The sequence below is a fragment of the Tauraco erythrolophus genome, chromosome Z, assembly GCF_009769465.1.
Source record: "Tauraco erythrolophus isolate bTauEry1 chromosome Z, bTauEry1.pri, whole genome shotgun sequence".
Taxonomy (NCBI): domain Eukaryota; kingdom Metazoa; phylum Chordata; class Aves; order Musophagiformes; family Musophagidae; genus Tauraco; species Tauraco erythrolophus.
The window spans coordinates 71,673,762-71,698,939 of record NC_141496.1 but is presented as its reverse complement, the minus strand read 5'-3'; the positions used below and the strand labels follow the sequence as shown (position 1 = coordinate 71,698,939).

At 43.6% G+C, this 25,178-nt stretch overlaps 1 protein-coding gene across 1 annotated transcript; it reads right to left on the bottom strand.

The window, feature by feature from the left end:
• Window positions 1–625: 625 nt before the first annotated feature.
• On the bottom strand, window positions 626–15,441 carry ISOC1 (isochorismatase domain containing 1). The gene is made up of 5 exons (XM_086629643.1): window positions 15,148–15,441; window positions 5,628–5,747; window positions 5,259–5,462; window positions 4,757–4,873; window positions 626–772 (listed from the first exon to the last, which is right to left on the bottom strand). The coding sequence occupies exons 1-5, from the start codon at window positions 15,439–15,441 to the stop codon at window positions 626–628; spliced, it is 882 nt and encodes a 293-aa protein (XP_086485769.1).
• Between the last annotated feature and the right edge of the window lie 9,737 nt (window positions 15,442–25,178).

Below are 25,178 nucleotides of genomic sequence, written 5' to 3'. Positions count from 1 at the left end.
GAAGGCTTGAGCTACCTAGAGCAATCAAACATCAGCTGCTGCTTGATCTATGAAGCAAAGCACTTAAATTTTACCCTAGAGAACAAAAGGGCACGTGTAGTTCATGTATCTTACTTGGTTTTAACTTATGGCCTATTAAAATACTTCATTTACATAGAACATTAAAGCGTATCACATCACATTTATCCAACACGCAATTATCTTCTCTTAACACAAAAGTAAAACAGAATATCACAGAACGCTTTTACAAAGTGCACAATCAAGAGGTGTCACAGAAATATGCACTTTTTGGAGTTGTTACAATCAGTGTATAGTGTAGACGAGCAGGCACCTCTGTTAATTCTTCTCTGTTAATAAACATTAAAAATGTTTATTTTTAAATAAACAAGGAAATTTGACAACAAAAGGGTCTTACAGTACCCAAAGCCTCTGACAGTTGTAACTAAACAGAACATACTGGCACCCAGATGTATAACCAGACAATTTTGCTAAGGCAAGCACGAGTATGTCAATTTTTAGTTTTACACTTCTACCGAACTTTGAGTGAAAGAAGGTGTACATGCGCGCTTACAGCTTTCCTTCCTCCTCAAGGATGACAATGAGGTCTGCTTCCTCCACATCCTCTTTAAACTTTGGAAAGGAGCCCTGACTCAGGGGCGCTTGCCTTAATGAGATTTTGGATTTCTTTGAATTTTGGGTGTTCTTTATCAGCTACCAGCTGTAACAATATAGCTTCGCTAGTAGTAACTATAATTCCAGTACGAGCAAGACGCTGAAAGAGAAAAGAGTAGATATGAAAACGTGAGACACTCGCAAATGTGAATGAGTACACACTTTGTAAAAAAGATGGATGGCATTTTTAAAACCGTCTCCTATTAACAAAAGTATTGCCAATTCCATTCCAGCATCTCTTAGCAGTGCCATTTATAAAGCTAGGATGGAAAGTGACTGTTTTTAGACTTTACTGAGGAAAAAGGCTGCCCTGGATTACCAATAAGGCTTCCTACTTGGACTGGATTCTTTCCCCATGTCAGATTTAACATGCAGAAGACCCACCCCCTCTTATAGTAACAACGCTTTCCCCTCGCATGGTCCCGAGGATAGCTTCCTTCACTCTCATGCAGATTTGAAAGGCCTGGGGAAAAAGTAAATAGCGAGGTCCAAGCCCAAGGCATTCGGCAAGAAACTTAATTGTAACAATTTCTCTTTTGGGGCTCGTTATGTACTAGTACTTCTGTCTTTGGACTACACAGCAGGCTAGTACTAATAATCTCAGGAGAGAGAACGAAAAGATCTTCTACAGACCTTATAAATCATACTGGCACAACAACAGCTCCTTTTAACCAACATCTCATTACAGCCTCAGTAACTCCCAAGTTAGTCCTCACAGGCTACAGAATAAAAAGCATCACTCTATAGAAAGCAAAACTGGAAAAGGTCTGCTAGATTTGTAAGACTGCAACTAAGCAGAGCAATGCTTCATGTAGCCCAAGCCACAGGGCTTATTGCATAGTTTTGGAACTTTTAAGACTGTGGTTGTTGCCTACGTAGCAAAGTTATCTTTAAGTAAAGTCTGACCACTCCTTGCCCCGCATCAGCTTCCCAGCAATTGCACAGATGCTTTGGCTGTAAAACTCTTCAAGAATCCAGCTTTCCTTCTGTCATGCTCCACGCTGCTGCATGCTACAACAAATCTAATGAGGTCCTGAATGAGCCAAGGGAGGGCAAGAAGCAGAAAATACAGGTCTGTACACCTTCAGACAGGTTTCAGTTGTAATTACTAAAGGAAAGAGAATCTACAAACTTTCCAGAGCAGACACAGATCACTGCTGGTTAGTTGTTCAATTACAAAGCAATTGATGGGGGAAAGTTATTAATTTTAGGGGACCAGTGAAGTATACGTAACTACAGTCTATGTAACAACAAGCTAACTAGGATATATCTACTCAAGTCAGTGCTTCCTGCTTGCCATAATGGCAGCCACCCTTGCGATATTCTTAAGTTGAAACAACGCGGATTGCTTCACCAGCTCTCCTACTCTGTAAAACACATTTGTTTAGGCCACATACACATGCAAAAGAGGAAATATAGGAAAATCAAAATGAAATATTACTGCAGTGTTTTCAAGATGTACTTCTCCAGGAACACAAAGCTTTTGCTTTTAACTAGTATGGATGAAGAAAAAAAAACAACAGACTGTTAAAGAACCTTGCCTTCTGAGAAATGTTGATCGAAAAAAGAGAATGTCTTCTGTTTAGAAGTAAAATATAACACATCAAAGAGGCTGGCATTGGCTTATGCTCTACTTCTAGGACTAAATATAATTTATGTAGTTTGAGATTAGTACAAATGAAGAGATACACATACTAAGCACACTGGGTGATTTTCAAGGAAAGGAAAAGTTTTCTTAGAACATAGTCTTTCAGATGAAGTAAAGCAGCAAGCGTGTGTTGCATCCACACCACCACAGGAACAAGGAGAAAAGAAAAGAAATCCAGCAGGAACAGAATGAGATGGCTCAATCCAAGACCAGGCAGTGACACAAAGCATCTTCATCAGACAGGGCAGAGATTAGAAACAGGCACATTCTTGGCCAATTGGGTTGAATTATTTTATCAATGGAAATTCTGAGGGTTTTGGTTTCTGTTTTTTGGGGGGTTTTTTTTAATCGCATGTTTTTGCCTGCTGTCGTTTTTAAGCGCACAAGAGAAGCAGCAACAATCACTCTTTAGGGTCATTCAGGCAGACATGTAAGCTTTGGCTATCAATTAATTCAAACTGCACTTCCTAGTGCAGTTCAGATATTTGCATGTTCGTCACCAGCACCATCAAAACACATGTTATGTGAGGGAAACTGAAGGGGTGAGTGAGACCAGAAGTGATTTATTTGAGATTGATAAGGAAGCTTGTTGTTATCACTGCAAGGTCACTCTTTATCGTCCCTAAAAGGTCACTGTGAACAGAGAGTGGCTGTGTTATTGGGAAAAGGTGAATGTTACACCCATCTTCCCAGAATGGTAAGGGGAAGGATCCAGGGAAGCTGGATCAACGAACCTCACCTCAGGTCACCAGGTATGGAGCAAGTTTGCGCAAGAAAATGTCAGACTCACTAAATAAAAGAGCATGACTAGGAACTGTCACCTGTACAGTGAGACTAAAGCAGGATTACCCAAGGGTTTGGTATTTTACCAGCTTCCCTAAAAAACATATCACCATGGTCTATCAGGATTACTGACATGCCCAGTATCTGTGTCCTCTTCTCCTGGTCTCCTGCTCCCCAGCATGTACACCTCTTGCCCATAGGCCTCAGTAGCATTTTTAAGAGAGGCCCTACAGCACAAAAAGGAGAACATGTTGGCACGTGCAGCCACAGTGGAGTAAGAGTTACTGCCATGTAACTGGCTGGCTCACCACAGCAAGCCAGCAAACATTCCCTGAGTCATATTTGAATAATGGCTACTTAAGGGAACACAGCAAAATATTTTCTTCATGCTTGGAGAGAAAAAACTGCAAAGACATACTAAAAAGTTACCTAAAACTGACCAATTTTCCTGGATTACAGCTTTGCAACTAACCATGCTTTTAAGATGATTGCTACCTTTTTGACCAGAAAGAAACGCAAAGCTAGCTAGCCACTGCTTTAACCTCTGTAACACTGAACGGACTTCTACGTTTGCAGACAGAGCACAAATGATAAACAAATGTACAAAGACGTACAGAATAAGGCAAACAAATTTCAGATTTTCTACATTTGTTTTGTCTACTACTGCTGCTGCACCACATTGGCTTGGGAAGTCCAGTATTTCAGTCATTCCTGCACTCTGTGTGTGTCACTATGCTTTACGTGACAGATGACATTAAGCTTCCACTTAATCAAAGTCATGGGTTTCATCAAACGCTATTTGCTGGTGATTTCCCTTTAACCTTTAATTGTCTTATTCATAAGAAACAGAAGAAATTAAGTCTTCTCCAGATCGATGAAAAAAGTATAAAATGCTGTAGTCAGTTTCAATTTCCAAATAATTCTTAGGGCCAGAGGGGAAAATGCAATACTTGACATATATGTCAGTTTCTGATTTCCAACAGTGATGCCTATAGGCAAGTTAGATTACACTCACAAAAAAATCATTGGCACAAATTTGCTACCACAAATTTGTACATGCTTTTAAATCTGCTTGTTACATTTATCTCCACTTTCTCAATGTTTAGTTAGGCTAAGCTCCTGGGGGGCAGGGAAGTCTTTACAATAATCACAGAGTCTTGAGATTAAGCTTTAATTTGCACTGATGAGGAAGAACAGAGGGAGGGACTGACATAGAAGAAGCTTTGAACAGGATCACTAGCTATATTCCACTGCCCTTCAAGGAATTCCAACAGCAGAACAAATACTGTTTGGAACAACAAAATCAAAAGCTCTGTAGCACTTCTACTCTGCTGTCCAGATAACACTCCATAAGAACATATCCTCAAATGCTAATGGTTATGCAGAGTAACCTAGATTGTACGACACAACCACTTTTAAAATCCAAGTGCTCCAAACTGGGTTCCACATATCACATCATAATTTAGGGAGGAAAAATAAGGTAGCAATTCTTCTTTATCCTGGAAGCTATTCTGAGAATCAGAGCATTTGCCTCTCCTCAAGTCTACATTTGTCCACCGCTTACCACCCTTAGAAATTACTTGTTAGCTTACAATAAGCAGGGAAATGAACATACAGACCCAAGGTGGAGAAAGCCTTGACTAAGAAACTTACCTCAAGAGCAAACATTCTGTCCATCATACTTCTTGATGAGGTGGCATCAGCTACAATATGAACTTCCAGACCTCTGCCAATTAATTCCAACGCTGTTTGCTGGATGCACACATGAGTCTACAGGGGAGAGATCAAAGGCAGAAAACCCACCAACAAACCACTATTATAAAACACGAGTAGCACAACGCCAAATTAAAGTACATAATTAATTAGGGTTCAAATGTATTTTTCTACCCCTGACATTACCAGAGAACTCAATGTGGGTTTTAAATGCCAGCCAAGCTTGAGACAAGAGCCTGTAGTTTACAAATATCTCATTTCAAATTCTATTTTGAGATAATAGGAGAGACAAATAAAACAAGAATAATTTAATCTGTAGAGGATATCCGAGCTCTAAGCAATATAAATTGACTTATTTTTTAATTATAGGAAGCAGCACTTAATACTATGGCTGGCCAACAGATGTTACCATAAAACAGTACAAGAATGGCAAGGCACGTACTTCCACTCCAAACAGGACAACGCTGCGGACTCCGGGGATCTCTGCTAATGCTGCTTCGACTTCTGGCAACACCATTGAAAATTTTGTTTTGGGAAGCACAAGTTTAGCTCCTGTTAAATCAATTTCTTGCACAGTGTTGCCAAGACCTTTGGGATACTGTTCAGTTACAATAACTGGAATTCCTAAGAGCCGTGCACCTTGGAGCTGCAAGGAGGAAAGCATACAAGAAAAGAAATTATTAAAGAACGATAATAGCAAAGACATTGTCATTATCTAAAACTGAACAACCAGTAAACTGGCTGTGTATAAAACACTAATTTACATGTGTGATCAAAACTAACTACGAGAAAAAAAAAGCAAAAACCATACCAGTCGTTGGCCCACACTGATGATATCACCGAAGTACTTGATGGCAGGCCGGAATCGCTCTTGCATATCACAACAGAAAAACACAGTGCTTGAGGGTGTCAGGTTGCCCAAAGTAGTCATCTGAAAAACAAAATAAAGACAACGTTTTCCATGGCAGCAAAGACCCTTTCAGAAAAGCAGCAGAATGAGAAAGAGTCTGCAATGCTTCTGCCAGGTAACAGATTTATGTTACATTAAGTCAAAATAGGAGAAAGGTTTTTCAAGCCTGATTTTGGTATGTTTCTAAATTCAAATGAACAGCTGACACTGAACATATAGTACAGTCATCAATAGATAATCAAGATTTTACTAGGTGGGAGACACAAGTCAATGTCAATGTACATGGAAACTGCTGAACACTGAAGGAGGGTGGAAGAGCATACTATCTAAAGCACTGTTAAAAAACACACAAAAAAAGTACCAACAGCAAAATTACATTCCTCAGATTCATTTTTAAATCCACAACCCTTGGAACTGACAAAAAAACAGGATAAATTAACCTTAAGAAAATAGTCAGACTTCCACTTGCTTTCAATACCGTACATACATATATTTTCAAAGTTTCATTGTGTAGTCAGTTTATTTTGTTTATGACATCTTTTAGCACAAGTCTGATGACAGTTCGAAGGCTATAATGAAAGTAGAGAAGCTTGTCAGTATTACGACTGGAAACTTAACTGAATACATTTTAATGATAAAAATAATCTCTCAGAGTTTCCCTCATACGGGCTACCGAGTGGAGGCATGGGGGCTAAGAAAAAAGAAATCACAGATTGCATTTTCTCACACTTTGAAAGAGCGCATTGTATTTGTGTGAAATTACTTGCACTACCTCAAGAAAAAGGATAAGACTTCAGCTGGAGGCTACAGGGAAAGAAAGAAGCTACATACTATCATTTAGTCATAAGGTGACTCAAGAGAAATTACATCCATTCAGGAGCTTTTCAACAGATCGATAAATCAAATTGAACAAAATGCTTCTAGGAAGTAGCCATTAACTGAATACAGTTAATTTTCTGCAAACTAAGGTTGTGATGTTTTAAACCGAAACAAAACTACAAAATCTATGAAATAGTATATTTTGGAAGAGTAGGGATGTATTGGGCTTATGTGGCAAAGTTTTGGTAGCAGGGGGAGGCTGCAGGGGTGGCTTTTGTCAGAAGATGCCAGAAGCTGCCCCCATGTCAGACCAAGCCAGTGCCAACCAGCTCCAAGACAGACTCACCGCTGGCCAAACCTGAGCCCACCAGCAATGCTGATGGTGCGTCTGTGACAACATACTTAAGAAAGGGTAAAAAACACACTGTGCAACAGCAGCTGGGAGAGATGACTGAGAACATGGGAGAGAAATGACTCTGCAGACACCAAGGTCAGTGAGGTGGGAGGGGGAGGAGGTGCTCCAGGCACAGGAGCAGAGATTCCCCCGCAGCCCATGGTGAAGACCATCATGAGGCAGGCTGTCCCTCTGCAGCCCATGTAAGTCCACAATAGAGTAGATATCCACCTGCAGCCTGTGGACAACCCCATGCCGAAGCAGAAGGATGCATCCAAAGGAGGCTGTGATCCTGTCGAGGTCCTGGCAGGACCCGTGGCCCCACGGAAAGGAGACCATGCTGAAGCAGGTCTTCAGGCAGGACCTGTGACCCCAAAGAGGATCCAGGTGGGAGCAGTGAATTCCTGAAAGACTGCACCCCGTAGAAAGGACCCATGCTGGAGCGGTTTGTGAAGGACTGTAGCCTGTGGGAAAGACCCACATTGGAGAAGTTCATGAAGGACTATTTCCCATGGGAGAGACCCCATGCTGGAGTAGAAGACCGTGAGGAAGAAGGAGCAGCAGAGACTAATCATTAGGAACTGACCAGAACCTCAGTTCCCTGCTCCACACTGTCACTTGCAGGGAGAAGGTAGAGAAGCCGGAAGCGAAGCTGAGCCTCACTCAGGAAAAGGGAGAGGTGGGGAAAAGTGTTTTTACATTTGTTCTTATGTCTCATTAATCTACTCTGTTATTGACTGGCAACAAATTGAAATAATTTCTCCAAGTCGAGTCTGTTTTGTCTGTGACAGTAATTGGTAAGTGATCCCTCTCTCCTTATCTTGACCCATGAGCTTTTTGTCATATTTTCTCCCCTTATCCTGTCGAGGAGGGGAAGTGATGGAGCAGCTTGGTGAGCACCTGGTAGGCAGCCATGGTCAACTCGCCACAGGAGAATCAGTAATCCTTAAATATTAGTTCCAAATCTTTCATTGATTCACCACATCTCCTGAGTAAAACACTTTTGAACTCAATTTCCAAGGCTAAAAAAACCTACAGTAATAGCCACGCTCACCCGTATGGAATGGCCTGTTCCAGCTGTTGTGAAAATTACTTGTGTGTCATAATTTTAAACGCTAAATTCCCACACCTCTCAGATTCATTAAAATGCCACTGCCGAAACAGCAAACGTTCATAACTGCAGTTCCTCCAGTCCTTGTAGGTGAAAAAGCAATACCATTAATGCAAGCAGTTACAAAGGCAAATGCAGCAATGACCATAATGCAGATGCTCTAACACTGGACCCACTGATGCCAGAGGAAGGCAGAAGAGCATCACAACAGGCATCAGGGAAGTCTTTTTCACTAGGAAGGTGCAGCTACACTGAAACAGGTTACCACGGGTGGTGGGATCTTCATCCTTGGAGGTTTTCAGCATTCAGCAAAGTGACAGCTGATTTGATCAAGAATTGCCTTTGCATAGGAGTTAGGGAACGCAGTCTCTAGATATCTCTCCCAAACAACACTTCCGCAATTCTACACCATGTCATAAATGAGGCCTGGACCCAAGAATGCTCAAAAATAAAATTAAAGGTTGAATAATTGCCTTATTCTTGAACATCATCCATCTATGCTCTTGAACAATGCAGAAGCCAGTTGGTGGGGAAATACTAATGTACAATTCAACACCGCAATGAGCACTTACCGTGACCCATTCTAACTCTGGCACTTACTACCATCAGAGCAGTCAATCATGACATTTAACTTTCCTACAGCTCAGCTGCAAAAAAAGAGTAATTGGAATAGGCAATATTTATAAGTGTGCCTTCTACTCAGAAAACGTGTCATTTCGTCTTGGCATTTATACGACCTGCAAAGACCATTATTTTCTTCTGTTAATCACTCCACCACTTTAGGGCTTTTTTTAAAGATCATTTTGAACTACTGCAAACCATCACAGATTGCAGAGTGATCTGAGTAGATTTAGTCTACTGCCTTAGTGTACACATTCCTACATATGCCAAGGCAGTAGATGGCACTAACATCCTTAGCAGAAGAACATGTATGAATAGACTAGGAAGACCTTCAAGAAGCTGCATAGTCTGCCTCTGTAGAAGCATCAACTAAATGTGAGTATCTTCACAAATACCAACCTAGTCTGACCCATCAACAATACACAACTTACAGAGGCCCTATACAATCCATTCTACAGTGTACCTTGCAGTGCTTTCTCACCCACAGCTCCTTTGCTGGCATTTAAGAGCGCCATTTCCAGTTCTGTCCATGGTGGATTTGAAACGCAAGAGCACTACCATCCTCCTTCATGTGCACAACCATGCACAGACACCTGTTACCATACCTCGAGACTCAGATTCGGTCTCCCTTTAGTCTTTCCCCTCCCTTATTCTACCACGTATGTAATACCTCCAATCTTTTCTCCTACAACTCAAATAATTTTCACTGCCCTCTCTGAAGTGCTTTTCAAATTGCAGTCTACAGTGAGGCACCTAATGCTACTACAACAGTAGTATTATCTGCCCATAATACTTCTCAGCACTAGTAGAGCCTCAGAGAAGATCAGTCAATTCTCAGCCCTTGCAGGCTCTGTTCAATTTGTACTTTCCAGTACACTATTTGCTCTTTTCATAATTGATGATACTTAGACTCCTGAGGTGCATTTTAACCTCAGAATCATCCCTTGAACTCTTCCTCATCTTTTATTTGCACAGTTGGTTATTTCTACCTTAGCGTAGGAATTATTTCTACTTTTGTTGCTTTCATTTCGAACTGCATCTTATTTCACCTCATTTCTCCAAATCGACATGAAAGGCCTGAATTTTGCTTTCTCAGATGCTTGCACCTCCTCCCAGCTTGGCACCTTCTGCAAAAACAGTATTTGCCCTAAGCTTTGGCAGTGACATGGATGACAGAATATTTACAAATAGTGGATTCGGAACAGACCTTATAGAGCTCAGTTCAATATCATTCCAATTTAACAGTGAAGTACGGAAGCCTTTCCAGCCAGGGAGCATCCTCATTACAGATTTCCACTGAATCCATAATCCCACCTGTTTATGACAAACATCACAGGGAACTGGAGCAAAAGCCTTATATCTGCTTCTCTCTATTATCAAGTCGGTTTAATACGGTTTAATTTATGCCTTCAGTTTAATACCATTAGCAGCATTCTAAAATCAAGTTTTTGAGTTTAGATAGACATATTTGTTAAAATCTAACACAAATAATTCCTATATTGATTTTCATATTTGCAGGCTGAATTGAACCATGCAACACGTGGCAGAACAATAAGAAACCAGGAGAAATAGATGGCAAGATCAAAAAATCAGCACTTGCTGGTGTTACTTGGAATAGCAGATGTGAGAAGGACAGAGTCCAGCAGAAAGCAGTTTGAAATTAAGTTTCATAAATAGTAACTAATGCAGTCCATAAATAAAATCACTGAAATATCTGCTACATATAAAGGAAAGTTTCCATTTACCAGTTCTTCGAAGTGCCACATAAATCCTACCACCCACTTGCTCTCAAAGCCACCCTCCCCTTCCGCAGCCACACTGCACCAGGGACATGGGACACCTCCGCTCAGACAGCCCCTGACAGTGAAGCCCAGGACTGCCTGCACCGATCCAGCGCAACACCTCACCAGCAAGCTGGGGATGGGGCAAATTTACACCCAAACATCAAACCCTGGGCCGGCACACCAGCACCTGTTTGCTTTCACTCCAACGAGAGCCAGGCTGGGCAAAGGATAGTGAGCCACTGCAGCCACACAGTACCTGTCCAAACCCACCTCGAACAGGAAAAAGACAACAATATACCCCACGTCACCTGAAGTTCCCACACACAGTATATAAGCTTTTCCATTTGTGTCACTTTGCCTCTTTCAGTAAGTCACCAGGACTTTCCTCCCTCAAGCCGGACATTATCCACAGCACAACCAGAATAGGTACGTCAGATGGACATGTAACCTGATGCAGCTCTTTCACCCAGCTAGAGAAGTCATCTCTAGGACCTTGTCCAGCCCAGGACTTAAAGGTATGCTGTCATGAGTCACGCACAGCTTTAAATTTTACTCTAGAAAAGGCCTAGGTGGGAAAGGACAGGAGTTTTTTTGCATTTATTTAATCTCTGTTGATTATTATTAATCATACAAAATGTGACTGTGATGAAGCACCGTAATTAAAGAATCAGCTTTACAAAAATATTCGCATATACGGGCTCTTTATCTGTACTTTCCTTGTACAAACTTCAGGAAACCATTACACATCCGAAATGCAATTTTCCTCCAGTATTTATAATGAACAAGAAAATGGAAGCAGAGAAATAATCCCTGGTGACATCACTACTCACCTCATAAATCTCTTGCCAAGGTTACCTACTAAAAGGGCAGAGCGGAGGACCTTGCAGCCTTGGTATTTCAAGGATGGCATAAAAAGACAACAACAACAAGAAGCTACCATGTTTCTTCTCCTTTATTTCTAAAAGGAAATCTGTAAGATTCAGTTTTACTTTGCTGTTTATATTGAAGAAATTCTGTTATGCTAAGCCAAAGTGCAAACTTCTATACGCAATTCAGCATGTTGAAAGGACATATCTAGTAAGATAAGCACATGATGTTCATACAATTAAGAGAGTACAAAATTCTTCATTGAAATCCAAAATTATCAAAACGCTTGCTGCAAAGACACACAAACAAGGAGCGTGGATTTGAAGAAACCTCTCTTCCAATACTTTCAGTCCTTTTTTTCCCGTCTTTAAGAGTCCAAGTGCCGCTTTTTTTTTTTTTTAGAAACATTGTATTTAATTGTAGCACTAATGTATCAGTATGTATAATCGCATCTTTTTTAAAAAAAAGAGCAAACAACTCCCCTCACCTGACTCTCACCCTGCAGTTTATGCTTTAGCTTTTCCTGGTCTTCAGAAAACAGACTTAGGCTCACGGTTTAATGTTACTTCCATTTCCAAAGCATCTGAATGCAGCATTATTAGCTATGTGAAAAAAGAGTGAAAATCTGTGTAGAAATAGTTATATTTTATTCACCTTATCTTTTAGCAACAATTAGGTACCATTCTGTCAGCAGTTTTCTGCAAAAAAGACATGCCTGAGATGTCGACATGTCTTTTAAAAACACTACGCTGCAGTAGAGGTGCTTTATACAATGATTTCAACAACAACTTCACCCTTTAGCTCTAGCATCTTAAGGTTACAAGTTTGCAAATGCAGAGCTCAAGTAGTCCTGAAGAGAAGTCACCTTGAAGCTATGACAGTGACCATGAAATAGCCTCTCTTGAGCACGTATTTGAATGCTGCCTGAACTCCTCTGTTACAGGGCTTTAACAAGCATAGCTGTCTTGCCTTCTGACATCTCCAAAGTGTTTTTCCTTACCACTTCTCTCCTCCAAAGGCAGCTACAACAGTTACAGCAAAACACAATAGTTTTAGTAGCGCTATTTAACTGCATTTAGAGCTAGAAGCAGTTAAAGTGGCCCTATGTTCCCCCGCCCTAACTATAAATACTGTTCTGTAAAAACTTTTAAAACCTGTAAAAATCCATGCAAAGAAGATGGCCCCTCTCTGCTAGTCCTCGGTCCCTCAAGTGGAAGGCAAATGCCCTCCTCACTAGTTGGGAGAGGCCAGAGGGAAGTCCCTCCTCACTCCAAGTCAGGGGTTGAGGAGTTTTAAGAGTGGTAGCCAGGCTGACCATCAGGGTTTCCTGCATCCCAGCAGCCTGCCTAATGCTGGTGGCCATGAAAAGTTCAAGTGGGTGTTTCGCGCTGGGACAGCTAAACCGGATGTATGTGTACGAGTGTAGCACCAAGGCGCCAATACGACCGGGGAGTAAACGTCCCTGTACAAATCGAGCCCTGAACTGAGCTGCGTGGAGCGGCTTCCCAAGGGCAGCATATGGTGATTTCTCCATGAGATTACTGCCCCCCTCAACTGCAGGGACAGGAAATTGAAACAGCACAGTCAAACACAATTTGGTGCTGGCGTTTCTTGAGCTACTGCAACAAAAGGCATCCTTCCGTGGCAGGTCTGCACAGGAATCAAAATGGGAGGATATCATTCCAGAGCTCAGGGGCACTGCTGCTCCAGGGGTTAAAATGTCACCCCTAACTAAACATATACATGTAATTTATAAAGCATGCACATAAAAATACTGAAGTTATTGTCTTGGGAGAGACGCTAGTAACTGTGAACCTTAATTTTAAACCAAATATATCTTTCCAAATATGCAAGTCTAATCGCAGCAGTGAGTAAAGGTTATCCCTCTTGAAAGACACGTTCAAAACATTATTTCAACTGACTATGCCACGTGCAGAGTTGACAAACCTATGTCATGTAACTGCTGACAAAACATTGGGCCGGGGGAGGAAGGGGAGAGGGAAGGGCACACAATGGTGGCAGTGCATGAACCAAGATATGGAAAGAAGGTATAATCTTCCCATCAGTAAATCCTAAAGGTCTTAAAAAGCGTAGCTGTGACTGTATCAGACCAACTGTTCTGCAAACAAGTGATCTCTGAGCACCTGCTGGTGGCTTAAGGCGAGCTGACTGACATCATTGTGTGTCTCCAGCTCATTCTCAGCTGCTGAAGCACATCAAGGAGGCAACTAAAATAATACACAAGTACCGTCCTTTTCATATCAACAGTTGCTATTGTCACAGAACTGCAACAGTATCAGTGAAAGCAGCTAGTCGATTAGGCAATTAATGCATTAAATAGTGGTTCATCCTGAATCCCTGCAGTCAAAGCTGTCTAGTGCATCTGCATCCTCGGAACAAGGTATCCTTCCCTGTCTCAACACTGACCTTTTACACCCTGGTATATGTCCTGCTACGAACACTCCAGCTGCATTTATAGCTTCAGTGCAGAAGCCATCTGCAAGAAACTCTTTGCAGAGTAGTGATCTGCATACACAAACAAGAAACAAAATTCTGACCTGCACCACTGTTATAGGCCCAGGTTACATAAATGATATTTTCAAAATTCTTGCTTGAATTAACACCCATACCATTTTTTTTTGCGAGTTGGAGAGACACTCCCAATTTTCTGTGCCTGGGCCCCATCCATTCTGTTCCCAACACACAAAGGTGAAAGGTTTTAAACTGAATACTGAAAGTGATGAATGACAAAATGAGTAATAAATGACAAAATAAGTTATTAAACTAGTCCGGTCTTCCTAACCACTCTTTCCATACATAGGGTTAAGGAAAGGACAAAAGACTCCAAGGCATCCTTCATGTATAGTCTAAGCCAAAAGGCCACCTTGAAAGTTTATGGGTTCAAGACACTACAATTAAGCAGGGTTTACAAACAGTGTGAATTAGATTGCTTCTGGAAACAGAAAGAGAAGATAAGCAATATTTCAGTTTTTATGACATCACTTTTTCAATGTGTAATGTTGGCTTGACAAACTAAAACTTCTTAATCACAAATTAAGAAGAACGTTCTGAATTAAAACAATAACTGTGATTTACGCTTTGTGCGTTTTTGTTTTTTTTAAGCTGACTCCTTTGATGCTGGAGAAAAGAAAAAGCAGTTTTGTTTCGAGTGCAACTATTGCAGCACGACTGGCATGAATCTCCACTGCGCATAAAGATATCTTAGCATGAAGCACACGTACTGTATCTGTCTGGCAGTCTGGTTTCCTGGTTTCCGGCCACAAAACTAGCGAGTTACGAACTTGTAAACTGGAAAGAGCTTTTTGGGGCACGAAGGGATACAGAAATCCTCGGAGACCTACAAGCCGTGAGACCAAGCTCCGGCAGAGCCCTCTTCACCGGCACCCTTTGAGTTTCCACCCGGCAGCATCACCTCCAGTGACGGCCGGGTAGCGTCAGCCGCCTGTTTTGAAAGAGAAGTACTGATTATTCCAGCCACCTGGCTATTTCCCCGTTCACGGGGACGAGTGAAGTTCTGACTCGCTGCGGGCAAAGCCCGGTCGCCACACGTACGCGGCGCGGAGCACACCGGCCTCCCCGCCCTAGCGAAACGAACTTTCCAGGGAGAAACAAGTCCAGGCGGGCTGCGGGGCTCTGCCTACGGCTCGCGGCTCCCCCGGCCGCTGCCGGCCCCCCAGCTCGCTGCCGCTTCGCCCCGGAAGGGCCCGGGGGAGAGGCCGGGCAGCCGCAGCCGGCGGCGGGACGGGGCTGCCCGCCCGCCCGCACACCTGTGGCGGCCGGCGCCGCCCCGCCGCCGCGCCTCACCTGTATCTGCAGCGGCACCAGGCGCACCTTGCAGCGCTCGCTAACCAGGAAGCCCTTGGGCAGGTCTATGTACTGGCTCCACTCCTCGGCGAAGAGCTGCACGACGAACTTGCGGTGCATGTCTATCTGGTCCCCGTAGAGGCTGAGGAACTTCTGGATCAGCAGCTCGTAGCCGGCGCCATGGGGCACGCTGGAGGGCCGCGCGAAGACGGAGAAGCAGAAGAGGACGGGCACCGAGCCGCCGCCCGCCGGCGAGCAGCCCCCTCCGCCCGGAGCAGCCTCCGCCGCCGCCATCTTCAGGGGCAGCTGCGCCGGGCCCAGCCAGCTCTCTGCCGCCCGCGCCGCCGCTCCTCCTCCTGCCGCCTCCTCCCCTCGGCCGGGCGGGCGGCGCCGGCGGCCCCCAATCCCGGCCGCTCCAGCTCCCGCTCCTGCTCCTCCTCCTCGCCGTGGGGCAGGGCTCTGCCCCGCAAGCCCTCGGGGGTGGGCGTGCTGCCGGGGCGCCTCCGCCGGGCGGGTACCGGCTCTCCCGCCGCTGCCGCTCCGCCTCGGAGGGCGGGTGCCTCCCCCTCACGCGGGGCGCGAGAGGAGCAGCCCCTCGCCCAAACGTGTGCCCTCATCCCGGCCGGCGGCGAGAGCCCGCGTCCCCCGCGGAGGGGCAGGCGGCGGCAGGCACGGGCGCCTCACGCCGGTGCGGCCCCGTCGTGGTGTCGGTGCGACCGGCAGGCGGCTCGTCCCTTGCCGGGGCGCACCCCGCCGCCGCCGAGCAGGCGGCAGAGCCCGCTGCGGTGGAGGGGCGGGGGCGTGGGACCGGCAGCCGCGGCGCCCCGTCGTGCGGAGGCGGGGGCGGCGAGCCGAGAGGGGAAGGCGGCCCGGCGGCGCGGCGCGGCCGGCAGGGACGGAGGGCGGGCAGGAAGGCTGCCGGGCGCCGTGCCGGCCCGCGGCGGGGCACGGGCGCGGTCGCCTCCCGCGGAGGCTGTGCAGGAACCTGTTGATGGAGGCTGAAAACTGCCCGGTTTCTTTCAAGCATGATCTCGCCCGGTCTTAGGGCTCGATGGGGAACACTCGTTCGCTCTCCCGGTACCGGAGCCGGCTGTTGAGTTCGACACGACGGCAGTTTCTGAACACGACGGGTGCCTGAGCCCCCGCACGCCGAGGCTCTGAACCTGCAGTCGCGTCCACAGATGAGGAGAAGTGAGCAGGATGCAATAGCATCCCCGCGTTTTATCCTTCACAGCTTCGTGTTCCCTACAAAATTTCCAGATTCATTAACTTTTTTTTTTTTTTTCCCTGTCAGGAGTAACTGGCAGCTGGAAATGTTGCCCGTATTTTTGCCGTAATTGCCAGATTTTCCCTAACACTTCAGTGTGCTTGGGGGAAAGAATCTGAGCAGTGTGTTACGCATGCAGAAAGGAACTACTCCTTTAAAACCAAGTGGATGTTTTTACGTGCTATCCAATGCAGTGGCACCACCATCAAAGTTAATGGATGTCTGCCTGGCTAAACACCAACAAGCTGAAGCTCAGAGCTGTTCTCTCGCTTTACTGATGTCAGAAATCATGTTAATTGACAATATTATCTTTTCATTAGATTTTTCTCCCCAGAAAATACATTGCTGATGTGAATTGATTTAAAAATTGCAAGCATAAGGGGTCTAACGGAATTATGTACTTACACACCCATACACTCACTAGGCACTGAAGCAGCCCAAAGTGGTTATTTTATGCAGTACCCAAGAAACAATTGCGCAATGGCTTTTGGACATTACAGGGAAAACATGTAAATTTTACTGCGTGTAGGCAGAAATTACAGAAACTAAGGTTTTGAAAGGATTCAACTGCAAGTCTGAAATGTACATTGATTCTGCCTTCTTTGCTTCCAGTGAATTCAGTGGATTCATACAGAGTTTGCACTTCTTTCTGAGGGAAGTGGTGTCAATCTGTATTCAGTCTAACTGAACACATCTGTGTGATTAAAAAGTACTTTTTTTTAAAGAGTGAAAATGCAAGAGATTCTGTCCGTCTGGGTTCTGTTTAAACATTTGATCCAGTCCCATGTGTGACAATATTTAGCTTGGAAAAAAAGCAATTTTCACCTCTAGAAATATATGTATAAGAGTGTTCAGTGAAGTATATGCAACTGTATTCCGCCTGCCAGCTATAAAATTATCCAGCAGCCAGGATTCAGGGCTTATTTTGATTATTTGTCCATGCTTACTGTCCTGCTAATTTAATTTACAAATACAGCCAGTCATTAATGCTATTACAGTAGAAGCATACAGGGTGAACAATTTTATGGCCCAGTCATTAGCTGACTTGACTCAGTTCCAGTTTTCCAAAAGAAAAGGTGACAAATTGAATACACAGTAAATTCTATTTATTTTCTGTGACTTAAATCAGTTTCCAGTTCTTCATTTGTACTTTATTTATTTAATAGAGTGCAGTTCTAAAACTCAATGTATTTTTAAAACATAGCATGAGTAGTAGTTTTGTTGATTAATGGTGTCTTAAATGGGCTTCCTTTTTCCATTATAGCAAGATAGGTTTATCTATATTAACAAAATACATCATAGCATACATCTTACCTTCCTACAATTGCTGTCTACAATGAATACATTTGAATACAAATTGTTCAATTACTATGCAGTATGCACAACTGATATTTTGGTAAGTTGGCCAGATTCAAGCTTATTTAAATAACGGAAAAATTTTCTCTAACAGGGTTAGATTCATGCAATGGCAAGGAAGCAGTGCTCAGATTTATCCAAAATCTCAATGAGGAGGGGCTCCTCTACTGCAGCTGACCATTGACCCCCTCTAGCTCAGTTTCAAGGAATAAGCAGGGAGATGGACACAGACATGCAGAGCAGGGGCCACTCCTCCCTCCCTGTCCAAGGTCTCGCAGGCAGATGAGCATATGATGGCACAGACTGCTGACTGCTTTCTTTACCACACATCCCATCCATCCTGACCAAGTGGTGCCTAACCTTGGCCTTTGTTTGCATCTTAACTCTGCACTTATCATACTACACCACCTAGGATCTTTTTGCATTTCAAATTCTCTCTCTTATCTCAACATCTCCACAGTCAGTCTTTTCAAATGTTGTTTAATTTTTCTCCTGAAAGCACATAAATCTTTTTAGGTAGCTGCCTCTGCTTGGATGGTACTGTCCCATAGAGGAAGCCACTTCTGATGGAAGCAAATCTCAGACTAATAATTTTTCCTCCGCCAACCCTGGTCATCTTCAGTTTTTGAAGTATCACACTGAGACACAAACTCAGGAAGGGACACTTTCCAAACATTGCCAGCTGCATATAAATTAGATTCACTGACCTTTCTTGTGTTTTCTAATCTTACAGCTCCTGTGATGGTGGCAGATCAGGCTGCTTCTAATGAAATTGCAGAGGTATGGCACCATAACAAATATGAGACTCTAGCCCACCTAGAAAATCCCACATAGCATTTTTTGGGTCACAGAAGAGAGTATGATGCACTACACAGAAAAGATGTCTAACGGTCCACATTGCATTGGCCTAAAACAAAGATGTACTTTCTACCTAGTTTGAACAACGGAATTGTGTAAGAGCATTTGTAACACATCTCTTTGGCACTTCACATTGCAAGTAAGTAATGTGTGATCGGTCCTCGTACACTATGAAGAAAAATATGACTTTAACTAGAAACTCGGTGTTACTGATATCCAACCATATTTTTTTAAGATGCTGCCAGTCTCACACTTAGAAGTTCAGCATATACTGAAGTCATAAAAAAGGGGGTATTATCACAGCAGGTATACCTCTTGGGTGGTGTGTGCAACACCACACTAGAGAGAAATTTGTTGAAAATTACTGAAGTATCAAAAATTTTAGGTCAATGCTGACTTTCCTTAGCCCAATTCTGAAACATTTCTGTCTGTATCAAGTCTTCCTACTAACAAGTCCATTGACATTCTGTTCAGACACAAGGCTTTGCCTGCCACATGGGACCTTTCTTTCCTGCAGCAGAACTGAACAAGGTCATCTGATCTGTAGCATCTGGAAAGCATTTTTGTGTGTGTTTGTTTTCAGCCATTAAGGAGCACTTCCATCAAGAGCTAGGATGGATAAGGTGAGAGAGATGGAAGTTTAATGGCTACATCCATTTAAAAATAGAGGCGTGTTAGATTTCTCATTGAAGGTTGGAATTCAAGGCATTAAATGTAAACTTCTTAGTATGTAAAGAGAAAAGAATTTGTATTTCTGTGAGACAAAACCAGTTCAGTGTTCTAACTTTTGGATGACGTTTATCAGTTTCTCAATTCACAGTTTCAGAGGTATATTTTCTGCCTGATTCATTTTACTTGTTTATTTCAGTCTGCCTGAAAACCTATTATATGGTCATCTTCTGTAGAATGACACAAAATGTCAAACTGAATCTACTAAAATTATACACTCTGCAAAGTATGTATTTGAAAATTACAGTAAAATCATGTATAGAATAAGCCCTAGAGAAAAATATTTACCGCTCTGGTGATGCCCTCTCTATCAGTGAGAAAAACTTGAATGGTGAGGCATGTCCTGCAGTTAACAGGTTGGTGCTCTGAAAGTCCAAAGTGAGCAGGTTGTTTTAAAATTGGAGAGAGCTGAAAGTTATCTTGTTGTTGAAAATCCTCTTTGTCATAGCAACTGCCTGAAATTTACACAACATCTGCAATAGGAAGGAAGTCAAGGAAAAGGGAACAGCCATAGTACTACACTTCTTAAACTGGCATGCATAAATACACTGCCTTTCTGTGCAGTTTCACTGATTTTCTGTTATTTCGGTGTTACTCAGTTCCCCTGTGATATTTCAGAATTATTTGCATCTCACATCCCAATTACTGCTTTTGTTCCCTGTGCAGGCATGTCACAGACTACATTGTTAAAGCAGTGGCGCTGCCACAAAAGCCTTTGTCAGCTCTCGCATCTTGTCCTGTGAACCTCTACGAAGTGACCTTGTTGTAGCAATGTAACCGCATCATCATGCAGCTCAGCACAAATAGCTTCGTTTTGCAGTCCTGGGTTCGCAGTCCCAGCTGAACTCTCTGTTGACTTTAATACATCTGGCTAGATCTGCATTGTGTTTCCAAACTACCCTTGACGCGGGGCTTACGGCCAGATTTACTTGCTATCAATGCTACATACCTGAGATAGCGTCCCTTGCGCTGGCTGGGTGGTAAATCCACTGATACTGCTGGGGTGAGGGGAGGGAAGAGGACTTTGCAGGTACGTACTTTGCACTCCAGAGTCGTGCCAACTGCTGTGTGGACTTGCCTCAGCAGCCCGTACTTGGCACAGCCACTTCCATTTATCTCGTCTGCAAGAACATTGTGCTAGCATTGCACAAGATCCTTTCTAAGACAAGTCTGTATTTCTGCTGCAGTTACCTAGAATGGTAATCTGTGTATGGAGCGGTGCAGTCTTTGGACATTCTGGATGTCAAACTGACTCTGAGATCAGACAACTCAGACGTTGCCCGTATGTGAGCCAATTAGCTTACAACTGCGTTGATGCTGTATGTTCGAATGACAGGCAGGTTTTTGCAGCAGTATGGATGGAAATAGGTGTGACTGGCAAAGAGCTCCTGCAATTTCCTGGAAGAGCAAAGCACTCTTCACCTGGTCGGTTTTGATTTCTTGCAAGGTTTGGAATTGAGTTAATACTGATAATGTTTTTAGCTTTAGTTCTAATATCATCTGCCCATGTTGCCCGTTTTATCAAGAAATATCAGGCTATATTTTCGCTTTAAGATTACCCACTACATAATGATACCTGAAAGTAAAAAGCACCTTAGTGGGATGAATCTTTGTCCACCATCTAATTTTGAAGCTTGATAGGTGATTTAAAGCTCCACTGTTCATAATAATTTCAATACCATGTCACTTAGGCTGTATTTTGATATACTAAATTCCTTTCATGTATAACAGCAGTTGGAATAGGATAGTAATATGTAACAATGATAACCGTATTGATAAAATATATAAATATAAAAGATAAAATACAAAGAAAAAAATAAAAAGCTTAGTCACTGAATAGTCAGATGATTGTTTTAACTGTGATATGTGAAAATAAAATGTCTTAGATCTTTTTTCAGATGTGATAGTCCTTACATTTTTAGCCATATGAAGAATTACATCCTTCTTCATTGCTGGCATTAAATGTAGTACCATAATTCTGTTAATGCACAATCTTAATGATCTGATTATCTTTCACCTTCATCTGAATCACAAAGTACAACAGACAAAGTTGTCAACATTTAGCAATCATTTCTTCGAGATAAGTATTGCCACCATATCTTTTCAGGGCAAGGAATTATTTGCAATTACATCAGCTTTTAGTTCAAAATTTCAGTTAAGTTTCCTTTTGAGACAGGTTTATTACCAAACATTTTTTTAAAATGTTAATGTAAAAGTACAAACATATGCTTTGCCAGTCGCACAGAACCTCATCAAATAGGAGAGGGCTTCTTTCATCCCCTGACTTAAAGCTGGCTGATGACAGTGGTAGAGATGTTAAGTTGCATGTAGCAGAATCCATTTTGTTGGCCAATGTTGTTCATTTTGATGAACCTAAAAACTTATCGCATTTTCTCTATTATATAATTAATCTGCATCTCTTGCAGTCACTCTTCCATCATCTTTATACGCATTAGGTTTCGGGGGTTAAGTTTCTGCTTAATTTTTCCTTTGAATCGATAATGTTTGGTCACATGGGACACCGATTGCCATAGTGAAGATAGTTTTGAGTGTTGTCTGTACTGTGCCTTTTGCTTGACCACAGTTTATTTTTATGTCTTTGATGACTTGCACATTTCTGGATCAAATAAGCATTAGTCACAAGCTACTCTTGAAAGAATTCTCTGTGCAAGTCCCTCTTTGGATTGTGTGTTTTCTCTCCAGTTCAGCAGAACTCTTCTAGTTTCTGTAATTCTGTTGTATATTCAGAAGTCAATTTGTTTGTTTTTTTTTTCTTTATTTTGTTTATAAGGCAGAAATGTTTTATAAATAGTTGCATTTGGGGGATCTTTAGAGTTTCCACAATCTCGACAAACCTTTTGCACTCATACTTGGAAGAGTTCATACACTACTCAGCAGGCAAAATCTTTTCACGTAGTCACATGTCTAAAGTGGCACCTTTTTCTCTTCATTCATGCTGTTAGCAGTTATGGACCTTTCCAGTTTGTCTAATCGGTTGGACAAAGATCTAGGGAACTGTAAGACAAGTCTAGGTTCCCCAAGTAACCAGGTTTTGAAAAGTTTGAACATTTTTCTCTCCTGCAAATGAGCTGTTTATTCACAAATGAGTGGCTGCCAGTTCAGCTCGCTTCCTAGTTTTGTTGCCATCTCTGCCATTACACTCCACTTCATTGGCTTCATGCTTTGGCATCCTGGCTCTATCCCCAGCTATTGTGGCTTTTGCTTTTTTGCACAGTAGCTGTAATAAATGTATGCTTGTGTGTTCGTATTACTAAGTACACACTTGATGTAATATTATATACATACATATATATATATATATGTAGCCATTAATTGTAGCTGTGGCAAGATGGGCAAGATTTTCAGAGAAATCGTTTGTGTGGAGCATGTGAGCCACAAGTGTATGGAAGTTCACCTGAGACTCGCAGGGGTACTAAAGCATCACCCTGGAGGAAGGGCTTACCCTGGAAGGAGGAAGGATTGCAGAGAGAGAAGGTCACTCGTAGGGATGAAAGAGTATGGTGAGATGCCTGGTTCGTTGCAGAAGGACCAGCCTCTCTGCATCGGTACACTGCGGTAGCCTTTTCTACACTGGAAGATGTACATTGTGCTCAAGGACGTTTGGTAGGATGTGACGCTTCCTCCATAAATGGGAGTAGTTCAATTTTTTGAACTGTGCCGTCTGGTTTGTTCTTTCTAACAAATCATGTGCATGGAATCACGAATGCTATTCATTTCCTCAGGTGATCACTGTTTTATTATGTTAAGGCCTACTTTGCTTCTGAGTGTAAACTGTATGACCTTTTTGTATTAACTAAAGCAGTAGTTCACGTTTACTGACAAAAAAGGAAAGCATTTAATGCGCTTTGACAGTCAGGACAACGAAACACTTCTTCAGCTGTCAAAGATGAGTTGAAATCATGTCTGTTGTCACATTCTGAGAACGGAACCGAGCTTACAATGACTGTCCTTTTACTCTCTGGTTTTACATAGTTCTTCTTAGTCAGGTCCTTGAAGATATTAAATTCAGCCAATTAAAAGAAGCCTCAAGGAATAGTAACTAACATTATTTTCCTTAATGCACCTGTCTTTATGGACTGCAAAACCCTCTGAGATGTCATCAAACCCATCATGGGTTTGATGGATGGACCACTCGGTGGATAAGGAATTGGCTCAATGGCCTCACTCAGAGAGTAGTGGTCAACGGCTCGATGTCCAAGTGGACACCGGTCACGAGTGGCGTCCCTCAGGGGTCCGTGTTGGGCCCGGCCCTCTTCAACATCTTTGTCGGTGACGTGGACAGTGGCATGGAGTGCACCCTCAGCAAGTTCGCCGATGACACCAAACTGTGTGGTGCCGTCGACACGCTGGAAGGGAGGGATGCCATCCAGAGGGACCTCGACAGGCTGGAGAGGTGGGCCTGTACCAACCTCATGAAGTTTAACCCGGCCAAGTGCAAGGTCCTACATCTGGGTCGTGGCAATCCCAGGCACAAATACAGACTGGGCGGAGAATGGATCGAGAGCAGCCCTGAGGAGAAGGACTTGGGAGTACTGGTGGACGAGAAGCTCAATATGAGCTGGCAATGTGCTCTTGCGGCCCAGAAGGCCAACCGCGTCCTGGGCTGCATCAAGAGAAGCGTGGCCAGCAGGTCGAGGGAGGTGATTCTCCCCCTCTACTCTGCCCTCGTGAGACCTCACTTGGAGTATTGCGTCCAGTTCTGGAGTCCCCAACATAAGAAGGACATGGACCAGTTGGAGAGGGTCCAGAGGAGGGCCACGAAGATGATAAGAGGGCTGGAGCACCTTTCCTATGAGGACAGGCTGAAAGAGTTGGGGCTGTTCAGCCTGGAGAAGAGGAGGCTCTGGGGTGACCTTATAGCAGCTTTCCAGTACCTCAAGGGGGCCTACAAGAAAGATGGGGAGAGGCTGTTCAGGAGGGCCAGTTGTGATAGGACAAGGGGTAATGGTTTTAAAATAGAGGGAGGTAGATTCAGGTTGGATATTAGGAAAAAATTTTTTACCATGAGAGTGGTAGAACACTGGAACAGGTTGCCTAGAGAGGTGGTGGATGCTCCATCCCTGGAGACGTTCAAGGCCAGGTTGGATGAGGCCCTGAGCAACCTGATCTAGTTGGAGATATCCCTGTTCCTTGCAGGGGGGTTGGACTAGATGACCTTTGAAGGTCCCTTCCAGCCCTAACCATTCTATGATTCTATGATTCTATGATTCTATGATTCTATGATTCTATGATTCTATTATTCTATGTCTGTTCCAGGATCCTAGAAATAACTGAACGCGTGCAAAGAGTTTGCTCTGTACAAGTGGGCTATTCCACCAGGGAAATATTGCCCAGGAGCTGGGAAGTGCCTGCAAGCTAGCTGGAGGAAAGGTTTTCGCCATCAAGGACACCATCCTGCAGCAGCCAGACCAGAAAAGCAGAGCAGTTCAGGAACAGCCAAGTTTCTCGTGAGGAGGCAGATCCAGGTCGAGCCAGGAAAGTTGGGACAGCAGGTCCGGGTGATGATCAACAAGGTGTCTATCTGGGCTCGGTGATACCCGTAACAGACCCCAAAGGCCTGGAGTTAGAAGCAGCGACCTGGCAAAGGTAGGAAGGGCACTGGCAAGGCACCCTGAAGCTCTCACCCCGTAGCCTGGTGCACGCCCCGTGGCTGCGGCATGCCAGAGGTGGCCACCAGCACCGGCAGCCAGCGGCCCAGGGAGTGCAGCCGACAGAGCCTGTTGGTGCCCGCAGGGTTTTGGCACAAGGTCTGTAAGTGTGTAGCATGAAGCGTGAAGCCCAGCTTGGGTGAGTGTATCAT